The sequence below is a fragment of the Sceloporus occidentalis genome, unplaced genomic scaffold (assembly GCF_023333645.1).
Source record: "Sceloporus occidentalis isolate IW3139 unplaced genomic scaffold, rSceOcc1.0.p SCAF_5, whole genome shotgun sequence".
NCBI classification, from domain to species: Eukaryota; Metazoa; Chordata; class Lepidosauria; order Squamata; family Phrynosomatidae; genus Sceloporus; species Sceloporus occidentalis.
In genome coordinates, this window is record NW_028316985.1 from 11973680 (window position 1) to 11992202 (window position 18523).

At 41.9% G+C, this 18523-nt stretch overlaps 1 protein-coding gene across 7 annotated transcripts in view; it reads right to left on the bottom strand.

Moving 5' to 3' along the window:
* The window catches only part of SOX5 (SRY-box transcription factor 5), a 454554-nt gene that overhangs the window by 224142 nt on the left and 211889 nt on the right, over positions 1 to 18523 (bottom strand). For all 7 annotated transcript variants that reach the window (XM_089527613.1, XM_089527612.1, XM_089527609.1 and 4 more), the window contains 2 exons: positions 5946 to 6118; positions 4870 to 4938 (listed from right to left, as the gene is read on the bottom strand). In XM_089527613.1, the coding sequence (XP_089383739.1) occupies positions 4870 to 4938; positions 5946 to 6118 (242 nt within the window). The remainder of the gene's footprint in view (positions 1 to 4869; positions 4939 to 5945; positions 6119 to 18523) is intronic.

Consider the following 18523-nt stretch of genomic DNA (forward strand, 5'->3'; position numbering starts at 1 on the left):
ATTATTTCTGCATTGCGGATGCAACCCAAAAGAATTTATGAGGAAGGAAGTATATGATTGCAGGGACGAGCCCCACTACCACACTTGATATGCTCTGCTACCCAGGCTAACTCCACTGCTAATATTCAAAGCAAGGGAAACATTTCCCAATGTTTGCACAAGTGGCTAGAGTGGGAGGGGGTTGAACACTTGTACCCATGGATATGCACATAACATTTTGATGAAAAGGGGCCCCACCGGGTGAAGGAACTCTACATGAAGGGCCTCTTCTTGCGCCTTTTGTAATCCAATCAAACTAAGGGTTTTATCTCAACAAGCTCCTAAAGCACTACAACTGTGTTAGTTTAGGAAATACAAACTTAGTGGGTTGGGGACAGTTATCATTCCTCATATTTTCCAAATTGCCATGGTGCTGCTTCTGTCCTGGCCTCTGTTTTCCACACCACCAGCACCTATAGCCCCTTCTCCTTACTCTATGCCTTTAGTTTTAGCACAATTGCATGATCATAGCAATCCATTAAGTAAAAGAAAAGAAAGAAATTGAGGGGGAAGAAAGCAGCCAACTTGGGAATAGCAAGGAGGAGAGCAGCAGAATTATGTCCACTTACACCACATGACTGATTTGGGAGGAACTTATTACAGGTGCATCAACAGTGGAAAAGCAGCACAACTGGGAGGCATTGATGGGTTTGGCCCCTCAATGAGAAGGAGAGCTCCAACAATGGATGGACTATAGAACAGCTACTAGACAGAGATAGCATCATGTGATAAATTACTCCCACAGATACTACTATCATGCTCGTAATTTTCAAGTCTCATGGGATAAAGTCCTTACTGGAGATAATACCAGCATTCCTCTTTATTTGGGAGGAGCAGATGTGGCACCTTTTGGATCCTCCATGGTTAAGATTGGGTTCACCCACAGTCCAGAGGTTCCTTTCTACTCCACTACAGCTAGATTTGAGGAGTCTGAGCTTTACAAATCTCTTTTGAGGGAAAAGGAAGCAAACAAATTCATATCCTTCTTGGCAAAGTGAGAATAGAAATTTGGCAATCTGCCAGATTTCATGCATCTCCAAATACCAGGATGCAATTCCCAGTAGCATGAATGTATCAAAACATGCATTTTAGTATGTATTTTGAGATGACATTCCTTTTAAGCCAAGATGAAATGGTATTATGTATAAAACTATGTAAAATGACATAGACTAGAAACAGATAGCTTTGTTGATCCTAGCTAATACCAACGAGCAGGATAGTGGGTCCTGTCAGTTAATACAGGCAGAAAGAAATTTGATTTCATGCACCCAAAAATCAACATTAATACAAGACGTGATGTTTATCAATAAACTGATGATAAAAAAAAAAATCAGAAATAGTCAAAATACTTCCAGATAAAAGACAAGGTGTCCAGGCATGTTATAGCCCTCTGTTAAGGAAGGTTTAAAAAGGACATGTTGCAAAAATAATTATAGGACAAGTCTACTTGTTTAAATTCCTCTGTATGGGCTCTGTTTCATCCCAAATACAAACCAGGCATCCTTTCACACAATGAAATTATAGTGCTATGATTCTACTTCAATTGCCTATGGTATCCTGGGATCTGATATCTTTGAAGGGTCATTTCGAATTCTCAGCCAGAATGCTCTAGTCGCAGTGATTCCCAAACTCTGGTCCTCTAAGTGTTTTGGACTTCAGCTCCCAGAAGCTTCAGTCATCTTGGCAGGTGGTCTGGGATTCTGGGAGGTGAAGTCCAAAATACCTAGAAGGCTAAAGTTTGGGAATCATTGCTCTAGTAACAACAAGCCCAGAATACCATAGTATGGCAGTTAAAATGGAATCATAGTAATATAACTATGCAATGTGAAAGGACCCCTAATTTCAAAGGCTTTTTTTCATTCCCTTTAGGGGTGGTGTAGGCTGGAATCTTCCTGGTGTAATTCATAGAATCATAGAATCTTGGAAATTGGCTCCAATGGCTATCTAGTCCAAGCACCACCATGCAGAAATAGAACAGCTAGAACACTCTTGAAAGAAACCCATCTTGTTTCAAAACCTTCAAAGCTGAGTCTAAGACCTCCTGAAGCAGTCTATTCCTCCACCAAACAGTTCTCACAGTAAAGAAGTTCTTCCTAATGTTTAGGAAAAATCTATTTTCTTGCAATCTGAATGCATTGGCTCATTTTCTGGTCTCTGAAGCAGCAGAAAAACAAGCTCACTCAATTACATCCCTTCAGATATTTGAAGATGGCTATCAAGTCACCTGTCAGTCTTCTCTTCTCCAAGCTAAATATACCCAAATACACCCAGCTTCCTAAGTTGCTCCTTTTAGGGACTGGTTTCCAGATCTTTGATCTTCTTGGTTCCCAGCCTTTGGAGGCGCCTTTGGAGATGATGTATGGCCACTTCAACATCGAATCTGTGGTATACCACTCTTAGCAAGGATTTTAAGAAGTTACTTTTTGCTCTGGAAGATCCAGAACTTCTGGAGCAATGCTGGGCAGCATAGGCATCCCATGGTACCACCTACCACCACAGGCACAAGTAATTCCCTCTGAGGCCAGAACAAGGTGTCAAGCCATGCGATCAATGCTGGGTGCCACATTTTTGGCCTCAGAAGGAGTAACTTGTGTGGGCGGCAGTGACAGCACAGCAGGACTCCTGTATGAATGCCTGGTGTCATTCCAAAGTACCCAGGTAAGGCGGGGGGGGGGGACTTCAGGGAAGCTTCAGGCCCAGGATACCTCAGGCTGATTCCAGAGTATTCTGGCCCATGCAGACACAATTTATGGCACTAAAGAAATGTTCTGGTTGGAGCTAGAAAATTGTGTCAGCTTTTTCTCACTACTGCTGTATAATTCTGAAAAAAATGCAACTGCTAGTGTAAGTTTCTGGATATAGTAACTAGGAAACAGAGAAACAAAGTTAAATCACTGGTCAGAAAAGAAACTGAGGGCTACATCAAGGGGTTGTTCACAATGTGAAAATAATCTGGGATGAATCTGGGATGTTCAGATGCATCCCAAATGCAATAGATAAAGTTGTGTGTGTGTGTGTGTGTGTGTGTGTGCCCAAAAAACCATTTACCACTAGATAATTGATATTGGGTTTTCCCCTCAGTTTTTAAAAAAAAGATTTGCATCATAGGCAGTGTGAATAACCAATGTGAATGAACCTGGGATAATTCAGGATTAAACTCTGCATGCCTTCAATACGTTTCAAATACACTCACATAGTCAACTCCATGTTAATTCAAGTGCTTGCATGTGTGAGCAACTGAACTTGAAGAGATGCACATTGATGCAGTCCCGTTTAAAAATAATAATAATGTGAACAACAAAACTGGAATGTGTGGGGAGGTTATTCACACTGCTCCACTTAAAAAACAATGTTTGAATGACCATAGCACCCACCGCTCCCAGTATATAGTGGTCCTAGTAGTTGCATGACTGGAAATACACATGTAAAGGCCTAACTGCTGCTGCATGCATATGCACAAGATTACATCCCTTGAGTCTAATCATCACATGTTAATGCTATTCCTTTCCTTTCTATATGACCATGTTGTTCTAATATATAAAAAAAGTATAAAAATGTCACTCCCACTGTTATGTAAAACAAGGTGCTTGAAATGGATGGATATGTTTAAGGATCTAGAGTTTTGAGCTCCTGCTACGGGACTTCTTTAATTTTACAAAACTCTGTTTGCTAAACTTTTACAACTAATTCTCCATCCCTTCACAACTACATAAGATATATTAGAATTGTAAGAAAACTGTCGTAACAGAAAACATGAGAATATATTCATCATATTTTTCTAGGAAGTGCACGGACATTAAGGTTACAAAGGAAAGACTCACCCCTGTCCTCATTAGCAAAAGAGATACATGTAATGAAAGCAACCTATGAAACTCAAGACACTCTTTCTATAAGAACATTAGATTTCAGACTTGCACTGTACATAATGGGTTGAATCTAGACTTAGTCATACATGCGGTAGACTCATGGAGCTCCATGGGATTAAATTTAGTAATGATTAAATTGAGTTGCTTCCAATGGTTCTACTCAACATGTGACTCAGTTTATTTCTACACAGTCCAATTACACCAGTTCCCTTCTGCCTGTACCACAACCTGTCTATATGACACAGGGCCAAATTCACAATTTGAGTGTGGAGTGTCATCATGAGGAAAGGCCAGTTCTGCACTGAATCCCTCCTATCCCTGCTTAAATTATGTTTTTAACTGTACTGTTTTTAATGCTGTGAAGCCACTCTGAGTCCCAGTCCTGGGAAAAGAACGGGATACAAATAAATATAATAAATAAATAAATAAGATTTTCAAAACTCACTTTTTGCTCCAAATCTTGCAGGAAATCTTGAAGACTCTATTGTGACACTAAGCAGCTGTCTAAACATGTGTCCCACTGTTGCTCCTTCTGAGATCACAGTGAGGGGCCCAGCCATGGAAGTGAAACTGGGCAACTTGTTGTGACCTTAGAGAGTGTGACTTGTGACAGCAGCGGTGATGCTGGGTGGCATGGTGGGATACATTTATAGACACCCAGCACCGCTCTGGAGTACAGAAGTAATGGGAAGAATCAGGCAGATCCAGAGCCAGATTACTCTGGGAGCAGCTCAGAGCATTCTGGTTTGTGAAGACAAGCCTTAAGTCTATACCTAATTCAGTTTGCACAGGTACCCCAATGCATATAGACAGCCATAGTTTGAAAATGAGCTTCAGTTCAGGTATATGTGGGCATGTGTCTCATATTTTTGAATGGCAATAAGCTGTTAAATGGGAAGTAATGAGAAACATGAAAAGATAGAAGGAAATAATTAAAGTAATGGCTGCATTCACAATCTCTGACCTGAATCTGTTGCTGTAGAAGGTTGATTTTGTGTTGTTGCTGCAGAAGCTGCTGCTGTTGTCTTGCAATCTGTGAGAAGGTCAACATAACATACAACATAAATTAACTGGGAGTCATTGATACCTGTCCTCTTCCTAAAATAATAATTAACAAAAAACAAACCATTGGCTTGGCAAACTTGGATGATTGCCAACAGCTAGTCCAAATTCAAATAATGGGCACTTCTATACTGTCAAAAAATGTATGAAAAACGGTATACATCTAAAAGCTCATGTATAAAGGTCGTGGAAAAATATTGCTCTTTGTATAGTACTGGCCTGTCATATTTATTAGAACATTTTTTTTAAAAAAAAATCTTACACAAAATTCCACATTTTATCAACAGCTTCATTTTATACTATATAGTTCATATATGATCTGACTTTAGTAAAAGAATCTCCCAACATTCTGCAGACAGAAACTGGGACATTTGTTACTAAGCAAAATCAGAGTGTGGTGAAGATGTAAAATTTATTAATAAGGAAGAATTCACAAATGAGGAAAAGCTGCAGTAGTTTACTTTTGCCTGAGCCTACCAGAGCCTCCTCTCTCCTCCTGCTGCTGAGTTGAGTGCAAACTACTTTTGCATTTGGAACTCAGTTTCCAGCAACTGAAGTGAGCTGAGGACAAAGGAGGAAAGGGAGAGGAAGAACCAGAACATTCTAAAAGTAGCTGAAAAAGTGAGATGACAGAAGATTAATCAGGTCTGTCCCTACTGAATCAAGACAGTTGGATGGCATGCAGATTTTATTAATGCTTCATCTTGCACATGGCATACATATACTATTTCCTTCATAATTATTATGCCCAGTACTTTAAAGCAGGAATTTCCCCTGCACCCTATTAATAAATGCAGACCTCTATATATTCCATCCAACTTTTTACATACATCTCCGGGGGGGAAAAATAAACCTTAGCATCAGATTGTAAACTATTTCACACCTCCTAAAATAGAGATATGTTAATGGAGTGCTAATAACCTACTCCCAAACTAAAGAGCAGGACTAGATTAAAAGTCCCTTTTAATAATCGCTCACCTGTTCTTGTTGCTGCTTGGCCAGCTCCATTTGCTGGCGTTGCTTCTCAATTTGTGAGGCCGCCAGTTTCTTCTGCTCATCGTGAGCTGCCAGCAGCTGCTCCCGCAAACTGGTCAGCTGATTGATCATGCCCATAAGCTGTCTCTCTTTCTCAGCTAGGCTCTCTGGAGTCCCTGAGCATCATATGGTGACAAAAGGTAAAGGGAGAAAGGAGAGAGAATGAAAAATGAGAACTGGGTACTGTTCCAATTGAACAGTCCATGTAAAGCAGAGCTGGGGGAAAATGCATAATGCAGTAAAGTGCCTTAAAAGAACTTAATTATTGGCTGTCCCAATCTTATTTATATATGTATATATTTATGCATTTAATTTATGGTCCACATTTGCAGGACACCCGAGTGTTCTGATCTAGAGATAGGTGTGCCTAGAAAGGGACTATCCATCTGATGCTGAGAAAATATCTGCCAAATGAAAGCCAAGCACGACTGTTGGTCCATCTTTGACTGTGCTAATCACCTGTCTTGAAAACATAGGGACCCAAAAGCAAGGCTGTCTTCTTGCTGTGCATTTTTCTGGTGTGACTGGGTATCAGTAGGTTTGATATCTGCCATCTCTTGTTTGACATTATAGTACAAATAGACAAGGCAGGGATGTTCTTTTACTGCACCTAAGTCTGCATCTACACTGCAGAAGTAACACAGTTTGACACCCCTTTAACTGACATGGTTCTATACTATGGAAAAGTTATTTGTTGGACTCCACCTCCTAAAATCCCTTAGCCACACTTTTTTATTGTGTTTCTCGGTGATATCTTTCTAATGCCAGGGCTTCTATCACTTGCTGTTTTTTTAGTTTCACCCCAGTCATTGTAAGCATCTGGGTAACATCAGTATGTATGAAACTTGAGACAAGATAGAGACATTTGTAGTGAGAGTACATTTGAACAAGAGAAGGAAAGAAAAGGAGACAGTAATGCATCACTACACTGAACAGGCGCTATGCAAGGAAGCAAAGTCAAAGTGGAGAAATATCTTGAGCAAGATTTCTTTTTTCTTACTTTTTATATATTTCTTTTGACAAACAGTGTTCTACTCTGCTAATAATTAATTATTGCATTAATTCTGCACTCAGTCAGTGACCTTGGGTAAGTCACATTCTCTCAACTTCAGAGGAAGGCAAAGACAATCCTGCTCTGAACAAATCTTGCCAGGAAAATCCTGTTATAAGTTTGCCCTGGGGATACAATAAATCAAAAAGGACTTGAAGGTATTGAACAACAACACTCGGAAAAGTCTTTTAAAAGCTGAAATGGGCCACCCTGACAGAGCAAAGGATACAGAGCAAAGGATTGGTTCCTTCATATAAAAGTCTATTAAGGAGGAACTCTAGAGATGAGTTTCTCCCATGCTTTCCAGCTTCTGGTCTATGTGTTTTGTCTCAAATAGTTCCACAGACAACTGAGGTCCCAAGCAGACTGGTAGTAAGCACCAGCTTGGGGGTGGTATGGGGATGTGGTGTTTAGATGACACAGGCCCTGATGCTGCCCCCAAGTTGGTATCATGACACCCACCGGTCCAGATGCCAGGCAGCATTGTGGTACTTTGGTGATGCAATGTTTATCCTCCGCACATCGCAGGAGCACCACAAAGTTGTGGTGGAGGCTGAAAGGGTGCTCTTTTGCAGGCTCAAGAAGGAGTGGTATTTTCCTCCTCTTTTTGAGCCACCAAATAGCCAGATCAGGGCCTCAGTATGTGGTTGCCACAGCTCCAATCCAGCGCTCAAAAGGGAGGCGTCATGCTGCTCCTTTAGGGCCATCCATTTTGACCCAAAGTTGGTTCTAATGTCTTTACTAAAAATTATCCAAATGCAAAAAACAAGACAAACAAACAGAACCAGCCACAATCAGTGCATGTCTATTTCATTTTATGAATTGCTGCTGGAGAAATAGTCTCTACCAAATATTCTCGCCACTGTGGCAACATGGGCCAAATGGCAGCAACAAAAAAATAATAGAATTCTTAACATGAAAATCACTTTCCTGTCATAAATAGGGATGTAAAGTATACTGCTAAAAAAATCACACAGTTCATCCTTAATGAATTTTAACTTTTCAGTGTTGCAAGGAATCTTTCCAAGACATTGTTGTAGCAGTGTGATTGCGGCCTGGATATCCTGTTTGTCAGAAGTATCTGTTAACATGCCTTGGAATCCCAAGATATATATCACAAAAAGGGAAGAGTGTGAAAAAGTCACTCTTTTGGACTACAGCTCCCAGAATCCATGAGCCAACATAAAAATAGATTGCAGCCCCCCCAAAAGTAACTCTTCCAGGATCTGCAAAAATTAAGAAGATATTAGCCATTGTTCCATGCCAAAAAGGTAAGGCTGCAAGTCTTTTAAAGGATAATCCTTCAACCAGAAAATCAGCCACATAGAAGCATTTTACGGTACTGTTTATCATGGAATGAAACATGTTTGATTTTATATAAGTACTCAGGGAAGCAGATAACTAACACTATATAGAGTGGAGATAGTGAAATCAACAGAGGAAGAGAGAGCAGAACTCATACAGGATGACAGGATAGCAGTTGCTGATAGACCAAAGGCAATCCGCTTTGCAATTCTGAACAAGAGATTGCCCCAGAAAACAATAAAACTGCTCCTTTCTTAGCATGTATAATAGCTGTGTTCTTAGATAATACGCACACACCACAATGACTGTCAAGAACTAGCATTTCAACTGTGTGATCTGGAATCAGTTTCGACCTTGTGAAAATGTTTGTAGTCCCCTTAATCTAGGTGGAATATTAATGAGAAAGACAAGGTATTCTTCAAAACAAACAAAACAGGGGGGAAAAAAAGCTTTAAAATCACAACATCAATTTCAGCAAAAGAGAGCTAACATGGATCGTATCTGTACTGAAAGCCCAATATATCAGCTAAACAAGATGACACCAAAAGAGCAGTGAAATGTTTTTTTGGCCCCTGAAGACAAGGCTGTAAGGTCTTTGAAAACTGTACAATTTTTTTGAAGAATATTCACAACTTGAGAATTATTTAGTGAAAAATTCATACAGTGCTGTTCATCACAGGAAACAAAATTTTCTGTGCAAATAATATAGTTAGGCCCAACTAGAGTGGAGCTATTAAATCAACCTATGTGTTGATTCACCAGCCAAACATTGATTGAATCAGTCTACCCTGGTTGGGACCAATTGATAGGATTCCAGCCTCAGTCTCTTGCTTCAGTTTGTCTCAAATCCTCAGCAAGCCAAAGGTCTTTTAGAAGTGTGTTTTAGAACAGCTGCCAGACTCACCTGCCAAGAGGGAGGCCGCCACCATATTGGCCCTTCTGCGGGCTCATCGTGCCAAAGCATGCCTTGCTGGGGCGAGCAGGCCTGTGACTGGTCACCAGGAAAGGAAGGGAGGGACTTCCACCTCCCAATGGGCCGCTCTAGGAGGCATGAGGACCACTCAGTGGTCACTCCTGTTCTCCATGCAGCCGAATGGTTGACTGGCCTGAGGGTGTGGCTTCCTCCTTCCAGCTCCTCCCCCTTTTGGTATGGCCTATTTAAGGCCACGTGGTCCAGGGACTCAGTGCCATTCTTGCTCGTCTCTCCCACACTCCCTCCCTCGTATTTCTGGTTTGTTCCGGTGGCAGCATAGGTCATGGATCTGGTGGGCATGGTTTCCAGGGCTGCAGAGCATTGGATTGGGAGTCCTTTGGGGCCTGGGTGTGTTGAGGGCATATGTTGTGGCCATTGCAGGGGCCACATTGTGCTAGTGCCTCCCAATGACTAGGGGCTACGGTGAGAACATGCTATCGGCTGGTTGCATGTCTGCGAGATGGTGTACTCTTAGCCCCTAGGGCATCCCGAGGCCTGCTGTGACCAGTCATTTTGTTTCATCGAATAACTGGGGGGGGGGGGGGGGTTGTTTGATATTCCAGATCCTGACCTCATGCTTTTGGCCAACCCTACCTGTTTGCTGTTTGTTCAATAAAGTACCTGGCTTTTGGTTTATTTTGACGGCACCCCTCCGAGGCAATGTTCTGTTGCAAAACTGACCTCAGAAAAAAATGAATTCTGCTAAGAGGACTACAAGCCCATGCAGAAAATGACACTCCTAGTAAGTCATTTTCAACTATAGAGAGACCTGGCGGGGTCTGGCCCTTGTGGTCTCTTCCAGCTCTATGGCACGTTACAGAGTGCCGAAAAGTGGCACACTACCTGTGCCATCATTAGCTGCGCCAAGAAGCCCCAGCGGCCAAACCACGAGGCTTCCCAGTACAGCTAAAAAGAAGCGCCAAAATGGGGCTTCTTCTTGTGTCACGGAAATGACACAACAAGGTGCCAATGGCGCACTCGCCACGTCATTCTCGTGACGCTACGTGCAGATGCTAAGCGTCTGGCATGTGAAAATGGCCGCGCCAGTGTGTATAGGGCACAGCCATTTTTACGCCCCCGTCACGTGCTAGGGGTGAGGCTGGTATGGACGCTAGGTCCTCGGCCAACCCCTAGCACGTGACGGGGGCACCGCAAAGGCCCATGCGGAACGGGCCTATGATTCCATGACTCTATGACTCTATGATACCTTTAACCCCACACTCAATTTTCCCAATGGTAGGTTTTAGGGAATTGCATATCCCCAGCATTTCACAGATGAAAACTAGGACACAGGTGGCCAAGCAACATAAGTGTGTGGTCAAGATAGCAAAACTGATGAATGAAGAAGAACACACAACATGTTGCAGCTTGCTTTTGCCTGAGTCTACTGAAAGGGCAAGAATCTATCTGCTCCTTTCATCTCCTGTTAACTGAGTGCAGACTATTTTTGCACTGTGACTTGAGTTTTGTAGCAAAGGGGGAAAGAGGGAGGAAGAGAGAAACAAGGACAATTTAAAAGCTGCTAAAAAAGAGGGATGACAAATGACTAATGATGACAAATGCCAACTTGGGTCAGTTGGGGGGTATGGAACTTTTTGAGGAAGGTGCAAGAAATATAAGAAGGGTTTAGCTTGAAATGGGGAGTGGACTTTGCTAGCAGACATGGGTTCTGATTTTAGGTTTCCACCCTTGGAGGCCTCACCTAATCTCTGGTAGACACGATCTCTGCTCATAGCTCTACAGCCTAAAGAAAGGAAGAACAGTCCCTTTTTCTATTCCTGCAGTTTTAAGGAAGGGCAAATCCAACAAAATGTTGATACATATCAGATCTGAAAGGGAGAAAAAAGTCACTTCAACATATTTTATAACATCAGTTTGGCTTTAGGACTCATGATATGGACCCTGGTTTTCCAAGCATTTTCCTGAAAGAGGCTGTCTGAGTTTAAGATGTTCAGAAGAGGCCTTTCTCGCAGTCTCACCATGTGCAACCATGTTTAGGGAGAGCATGAGAGAAGGCCTTCCCAGTGATGGCTTCAGAGTCACGGTAGTCCCTCCTAAAGGAGGCTAGGATGTGCTCTTCCTGTTGCTCTTCTACAAAAGACATTGACCTTTTCATTCAGGCAGGCTTTATGTAATTGACCAGCTCCTATTTTGATGGGGTATAATCTCTCCCCCCCCCCATTTCTTAAAAAATAAATTTGTTTTTAATTTGTTCATTCTTTTAATTCTATCATTTTATTAATTTTGATGCCATAACAATGTGTTTTCATTGCTTTTCATTGTTTTTAATTATGCTGGGAGACACTTTGTGTCCCAGTATTGGTGGAAAAGTTGGCTATTAGAAGAGGAAGAAGAGGAGGAAGAAGAGGATTGGAGAGAAGAAGCAGCAGCAGCTGCTGCTAAAACTGTGCTTCATTTTAAGTTTTAGTTACCCAAGCTAGCTGGTAAAACACCTCTCTTTCTTTCTGTCTCCAGATACCTAAGCATCCCCCACCCCCTACATGCAGTATGAATGACTACCAAAATTAGACTGTAATTTTAACAGAAACAGGGAGGAAATGCTGGGACTTAATGTATTTGCAGCCAACCTCATGATTGGCAGGTTGTCACAGTAAGGAATGCCTCTGTCAGATCGTGTTGCCAACAGAAGAAAATGGAGGTTTGCTGCTTTTCATTCCCTCTTGTCTCAAGGCTGAAGAAGAAGATAGACAGCCTTGATGAGCAAAAATATAATACCTCTGAACATACCCCTCAAGTTACTGTAATTGACAGGGACGTCCCTAGTTTGAACCTAAGCTTTTAAGCTGTCCCTCCATCCCTCATTATCCTTGCAGTACCCCCTGATGTTTCACTACGGGTCCCTGTTCTTCTGCCTGTGCCAAAGACATCTCTTCAGGACTCCAGAGAAGGGCTAGCCCCCAGTTCAAATCTGATGTCTGCCATGAATTCACTAGGTCAACAGTTCTCAAACTTTTGACAGGCCACTTGACCAATTACATTGAGAACCAATTAAATTGAGAACCAACTAATAAACATTTTTAGAGCTACAAATCAAAGTACATGCATTTTGTTCTTCCTCAGCTGGTGCAACTCCACCACCACCACCAGCAGCGACACATTATAAAAGTCACAGGGTCTTGGCCAAGGTCCAGAGGAAGCTGATGGCTTCAATGTGGATGAAAGAGGCAGTGCATTCTTGAGTTTTACTCTAAAATTCAAAGGAGCTGTCCAGTGTGCTGAAATCTATCCCACAAAGAGATGGATAGCACCTTAGATAATGCTTAGATAATGAGTACCCAGCTTGTTGGGGGCAATTAGCTTACAGTTGTAAACAGTTTATGCGGTATGAATCAGTATATATATAAAACTGCTATTGAAGCTGCTTTTAAAGACAAAAAGCCAATGAATATGTGACACCTCACTGACATCAAGGGCCTTGTCAACCACTTTGGTGAGCTGGCCCTGGTCCAATCTGCCTCAATTAAAAGTTCAAGTCTTGGGGCTTGCCTAGACAAGGAGAAAAACCTGTACTCACCCCAAAGTCACATTCCTGAGGATTTGCAGACAATGTGGGGCTTTTCTCCAAAACTCCAGAGAAAACAGAACTACCTCTTACCCTGCATTTGCCAGGAAATCCAGAGCAGCATTGATGCCACAGTGTGTGTGCAGCATTATCGGAGTCACTCAACGGTTCTGTAGCCTTCTAGGGACAGCATGAAAGAAGCTTTTGGTCCCCTAGGTTGCATCTGCACTACATAAATGATACAGTTTGACACTAATTTAACTGCCATGGCTCCATCCTATAGAATTCTGGGATTTGAAGTTTTGTGAAATATTTACTGTTCTCTTTCCGACAGCTGTGATGTCACAACAAACTGCAAATACCAGAATTCCATGTGATGGAGCCATGGCAGTTAAAGCGGTATCAAACTACATTGTTATTGCAGTGTGGACATAGCTCTATTCATCCATGGAGCATAGTCAGAGAATTTCTGTGGCAGATGATCCCTCTTTTTTAAAGATAATTTACTAGTCTTTCAACATTACCCACAAAGATCTTGTTTGTCGAAGCTTACTTCTGGTAATATTTAATGTAGGAACTGTAATTCAAACCTACTAAGGCAATATATATGAAATGTTATCAACACTCATGATATAAATTCAGAGGATAGTTCACTAAACACAATCATTCAAGTTAGGTTCAAAGACCACTAAAAACTTATCCCATTTCAATATCGTCCCATTTTATGGAATGGGAAACTTTATAATGCTGCATAAGACAAACTGAATCACTTAGACATCTCATAACTTATAATTTCCCCTTCCTCAGCTTTTGAAAATCTAAGGTACAGTCTTTCCCTGCTTGCTCATTTGAAATCATTTTAATTGTAGAACATGGATGGGCAACTGCATGAGGACCAGGAGCAAATATTCCTCCAGACTCCCATATGAGCTGCAAACCCATAACAACCCCAAACACTTTTTTCCTGCAGTCTTTTCAAAAATACAGCAGGAAGTGAGATCCTGTCACCATTTTTAGAGGGATTGCTGATGAAATTGGAGGTGTCTAGGAGTAGTATAGTTTTTGGAGTACTTGGGAGGGGGTGTGGTGTGATATCTTCATATGATTTCATGTTTTGAGGGGGGCTTGAAGAGGGCTGGTGGAGGGCTTTAGGCACCACAAAAATGGAGCCTGGGGGCCGCATGCAGCTCATTCTTTGCCCACCCATGCTGTAGATGTTCTATGATTCTATGATTCTATGATTCTATGTCCTGGACCTGTGGTGGTGAACCTGTGGCATATGTGCAAGAGAGGGTATGCAAAGAGAGGAGTGAGGGAGATGAAGAGTGGAGCATGCACATGAGTTAGAAAGCCTTTCCAGGAAGTTATCTGTCCTGGAAAGGGGCATTGGGGGGGGGGGGTTGATCCTTCATCCCTTTCCAAGATGGATAGCTGTCAGGTGAATCAGGCAGCTCTCCTTTCTGGAAAGGGTCATGGGGGGGGCATGTCTTAGCTCATGGTGATTGGACTTGGTCCTCCTTCTTTTCAGGACCTGTGCTCAGTTTCAACCTCCTCTCCAGGAGGGATTCCAAAAGGTCCTCCATTCTGAGCAGGGCTGAGAAGGATGGATTTAATATTTATATGAGTGACTTTTTTGTTTTGTTTTTGTTTTGAGCTTTTGGTCAGGTCCTCCACCTTTTTTTTTTTTTTTTTTTTTTGGCGGTTTTCTCCCTGGATGTCCTGCCCCCGGAAGTCCCACCTCTGGAAGTACCCCCCCCCCCCCACCGGTTGACACCCAGTGCAGGAATGCCACTGGGTTTGGGCACTCAGTCTCTAAAAGGTTGGCCATCACTGTCCTGAACTGAACCTAGCACCTTTTCATGCAAAATGGTATTTCACCTACAGTAGATGGCATGTAACCCATGAGGATACGTCAGCCCACCAACCAATATAATTTGATAATGTCCCTGAGGCTGCAATCCAACATGGACAACAAAAAGATTAGGTTAACTGTCGCACATGATAGGTTTTCCCAATGGCTGTGTGTCACATGCTCTTTGGATCCAGTCTAGCATCCCCCTTTGGGAAAGACAGGACACTTAATATAGCCTCCATCTGAACCACAAATCTCCCATACCTTCTGATTTGGATGTATATGAGAGAGATACTGCCTACTAGTCAAATCTTTGCTGGGAAAAATTGATGCTAAAAATAAAGCAACAGGAGAAAACAATGAAATGAATCTATATTTATATATTCAGTGCTCATTCAACCCCCTGTTGCTAGATTTTGACAGTCTTATTTTACATTTAAACTTTGTTATTTTATCATAAAAAATACTTGGCAAGGTAAGACTGTGGCTTGGTTTACAATCCTGAGAGACTAAAGATTTGAGCCTCATTCAAGTGTTTGCCTGCTTATGTGTAGGGCTAAACAAATGGAAGAGAAGTGTGATGCATGTAAATTCTGTGCCTGAACATCCTCACATATCCATAAGTGCTCAAGATCTTCCAGGTCTAAAGAAGTATGTGTAAATGTGTCTTGCTGAATGTAAATGAGTGCTTGGCTGAATTACAGAATTCCCATGATCAGAAGTTCTGTAGTTGTATTTAACTGAACACATTTACAAAGAAACCATCAGATCTTTGCATGTCTAGGAAACTGCTGGATATGTACAGATGATTTGGATGCTGTTGTACCTCATGCATCTAAGACAAAGTCTATAATCAGGCAAATTCTTGTAGCACATGAGATAGATGGTCTCACTTCTCCCCAATTCTGGCAGAAAAAAACGTATCCTTGCTTAATAATTACTAACAATTTGCTGCCATTGAATGACACCTAAAATCTGCTGCCTGAGGCAGCTGCTTCATTCTGCCTACAGTAGAGCTGACCTGTACTTGCCTCCTTTGCCTAGCTTGTGCATAACTAGCTGTTCATATCCAGTTGCTGGAAGTGAGTCTAAAAGTAGACTTAAGGAAGATTTTCTATATTTTTCTCTTTTGCTGGGAAAAACCCCCATCCACATCTGAAAATGAAACACTGGCCTGGGACAGACCACCCCAAAAGGCAGCCTATTTCCTTCCGGAGGGACTCCGCAACCACCAAACTGCGCGGGGTCCCTCCGGAGTAAAAAGAACCTGGAAAAACTGGGTTCTTTTTGAGCCACCGGGCAGACATCACGAGTGTGCCAATGGCTACTGCTGCGCATCGCTTACATCAAAATGGTGGCGCTCATATACATGGGATGCCGCCATTAGTCCATCGCCGTGCCGTGCTAGGGTTAGGGACCATGCGGTTGGTGCGTGGTCCCTAACCCTAGAAATGGTGGCATGGTGCTTTGGGACCATCTGCCCTGCGCCAATCGTATCTCTCTAGTACACCTAAAGTGAACTGACCAAATTTTAAAGTGCATATTATTTGTGCAGCCGTTGAACCTACAACATAGGACAAGGTATTGCACAAGTATAAGCTCTCAATGGTTTTTTGTTTTTTTTGAGGGGGAGTGTATTAAGCTATACAAAACCACAGCAAGCTCCCATGTCTCTGTCATATTGCCAGGTTTAATAACCAGGAACTGTATCCAAACAAAGCAGAGCACTATTTAGTCCCAATGATTTCTACAAGAGAGTTAAACACATCCTCAGTTATCTTCCATGGAATGAAAATAAATGTTCTGTCTCATTCTTACAGGGGGATCTCAGTGGCTTCCTGACCAAAGAAAGAGTTACGGTCAACACACCTGTTCACCTTTTATATTACATGCTGCATCAGCTACTACCTGAACCACAAATGCAAAGGACTTAGCTTTGCCTGGATTGTGTCCTTGACCAGCTACTCTGAATACAGCAATCAACCACTCTGAATGGATTTTAAAAAATAGTTAAACCTACTCTAAGTTGTTTCACTGCCAAATTACGAACTAGATGATTTTTGAATGCTTATTTTTTAAAGATTATAGAAAGATCAAATAACATATTGTACTTTTATATACCTAGACAGAAACAATAACATCGTGTTAATAACCTGACATAAAATATGCTGTATGTTGTTGTTTTAAGAGAAATACATTCAGGAGCATTGGCTTCCCTTTACCCCCTTCTCAAGTTATACCTTTTTTTAAAAAACAAACCACATTTGCAAATTAAACAATGTATTTATAAAAAACCTAGTTGCAATCTTGTCTCTCATTGCACTCTTTAAGTCTTTGCCTAAGAGGTAAAAGATAAAGCTATTCCCCATTGACAAGGTTGTCAAGTTGTGTCTGACTGTAGGGGACAGTGCTCATCTCCGTTACTTAGCCAAAGAGGCAGCACTGTCAGAGACTACTCCGTGATCATGTGGCCAGCATGATTGCACAGAATGCTGTTTATCTACTTGTGTTTGCATGCTTTTGAACTGCTAGGTTGGCAGAAGCTGGTACTAGTCAAACTGCCAACCCGCTGATCTTGCAACCAACAGAGTCACCATCTTAGCTCTTGAACCACTGTATCCCTTTGCCTAATATATCCAAATTTAATTTCAAAAGTAAAACATTATATACAGCCAAACATATCAATGACGTTAAATAGAGGCTGATCCGTTATTAAGTTACAGCCATACTGTAATTATTTCTTCATTGCTAGACGGAATTATTAAAAAGAACTCATTATTTGTAATGAGGAGCTTCCAAGCTCTGAACTAGATAAACATTCACTCAGATCCAGCAGGCTGTTCTTGCATTCTCATCCCACATCACTTTTGGACCCAAATGGCGTGCAGTTTTGTTTACAGGTATACATGATGATATCATCACACCAAATGCAGCACAATGTGATATTTTTGACAAATAATCCCTAATTGTCCTCACCAATCAGATTAAATGACAATGAATACAAGTAAAGTCAAGGACAGTGGGGGCCAAAGGAGAGGAAAGGGAACAATGTGAAAAACTGGATCCAAAGAAGCCCAAGGTGTTTGCAAGAAAAGCTAGAAATAGCTGAAAATGAGGAGAGCTTTCCATGAAGCATGAAAATAAACACAAAACAAAGTGAGTCATGTCAACTCAGTGATACACAGAAGCTAGCTGTGCTTGTTGCCAATGTAAATGGCTTTTTTCCTAAGATTTTGGAAACACAGAGGATTTGTTGGTGATCTTGCCTGGGCAGGTTGTTAGTTCCATACACATACACATACACACACACACACACACACAGAAATTTTAAATCTATATGCAAAAGGATCCCTTTAGGACTATGGCCCATTACAGACGGGCGATTAGGAGCCCTGGTGGCGCAGTGGTTAAATGCCTGTGCTGCAGCCACTCACTCAAAACCACAAGGTTGCGAGTTCAAGACCAGCAAAAGGGCTCAAGCTCGACTCAGGCATGCATCCTTCCAAGGTCGCTAAAATGAGTACCCAGATTGTTGGGGGCAAATTAGCTTACAATTGTAAATCATTTAGACACTGCTTAGGCGGTGTGAAGCGGTAGATAAATGAAGCTTGTTTGTTTGTTAGCGGCGTCTTCCCAACGAACTAGGGCTAGACGAGGCTGGGCATTTATATGCCCAGAAGCCCTAGTCCACAAAAAGGCCGCCATCATTGCTCACCCCCGTCTATGCGGGCGGCACCATGATAGCACGAGTGTGGCACAGTGTCCAAACTGCACCAGTCAATGCATTTGGGGGGTGCGAATGCACCAATCGTACCCC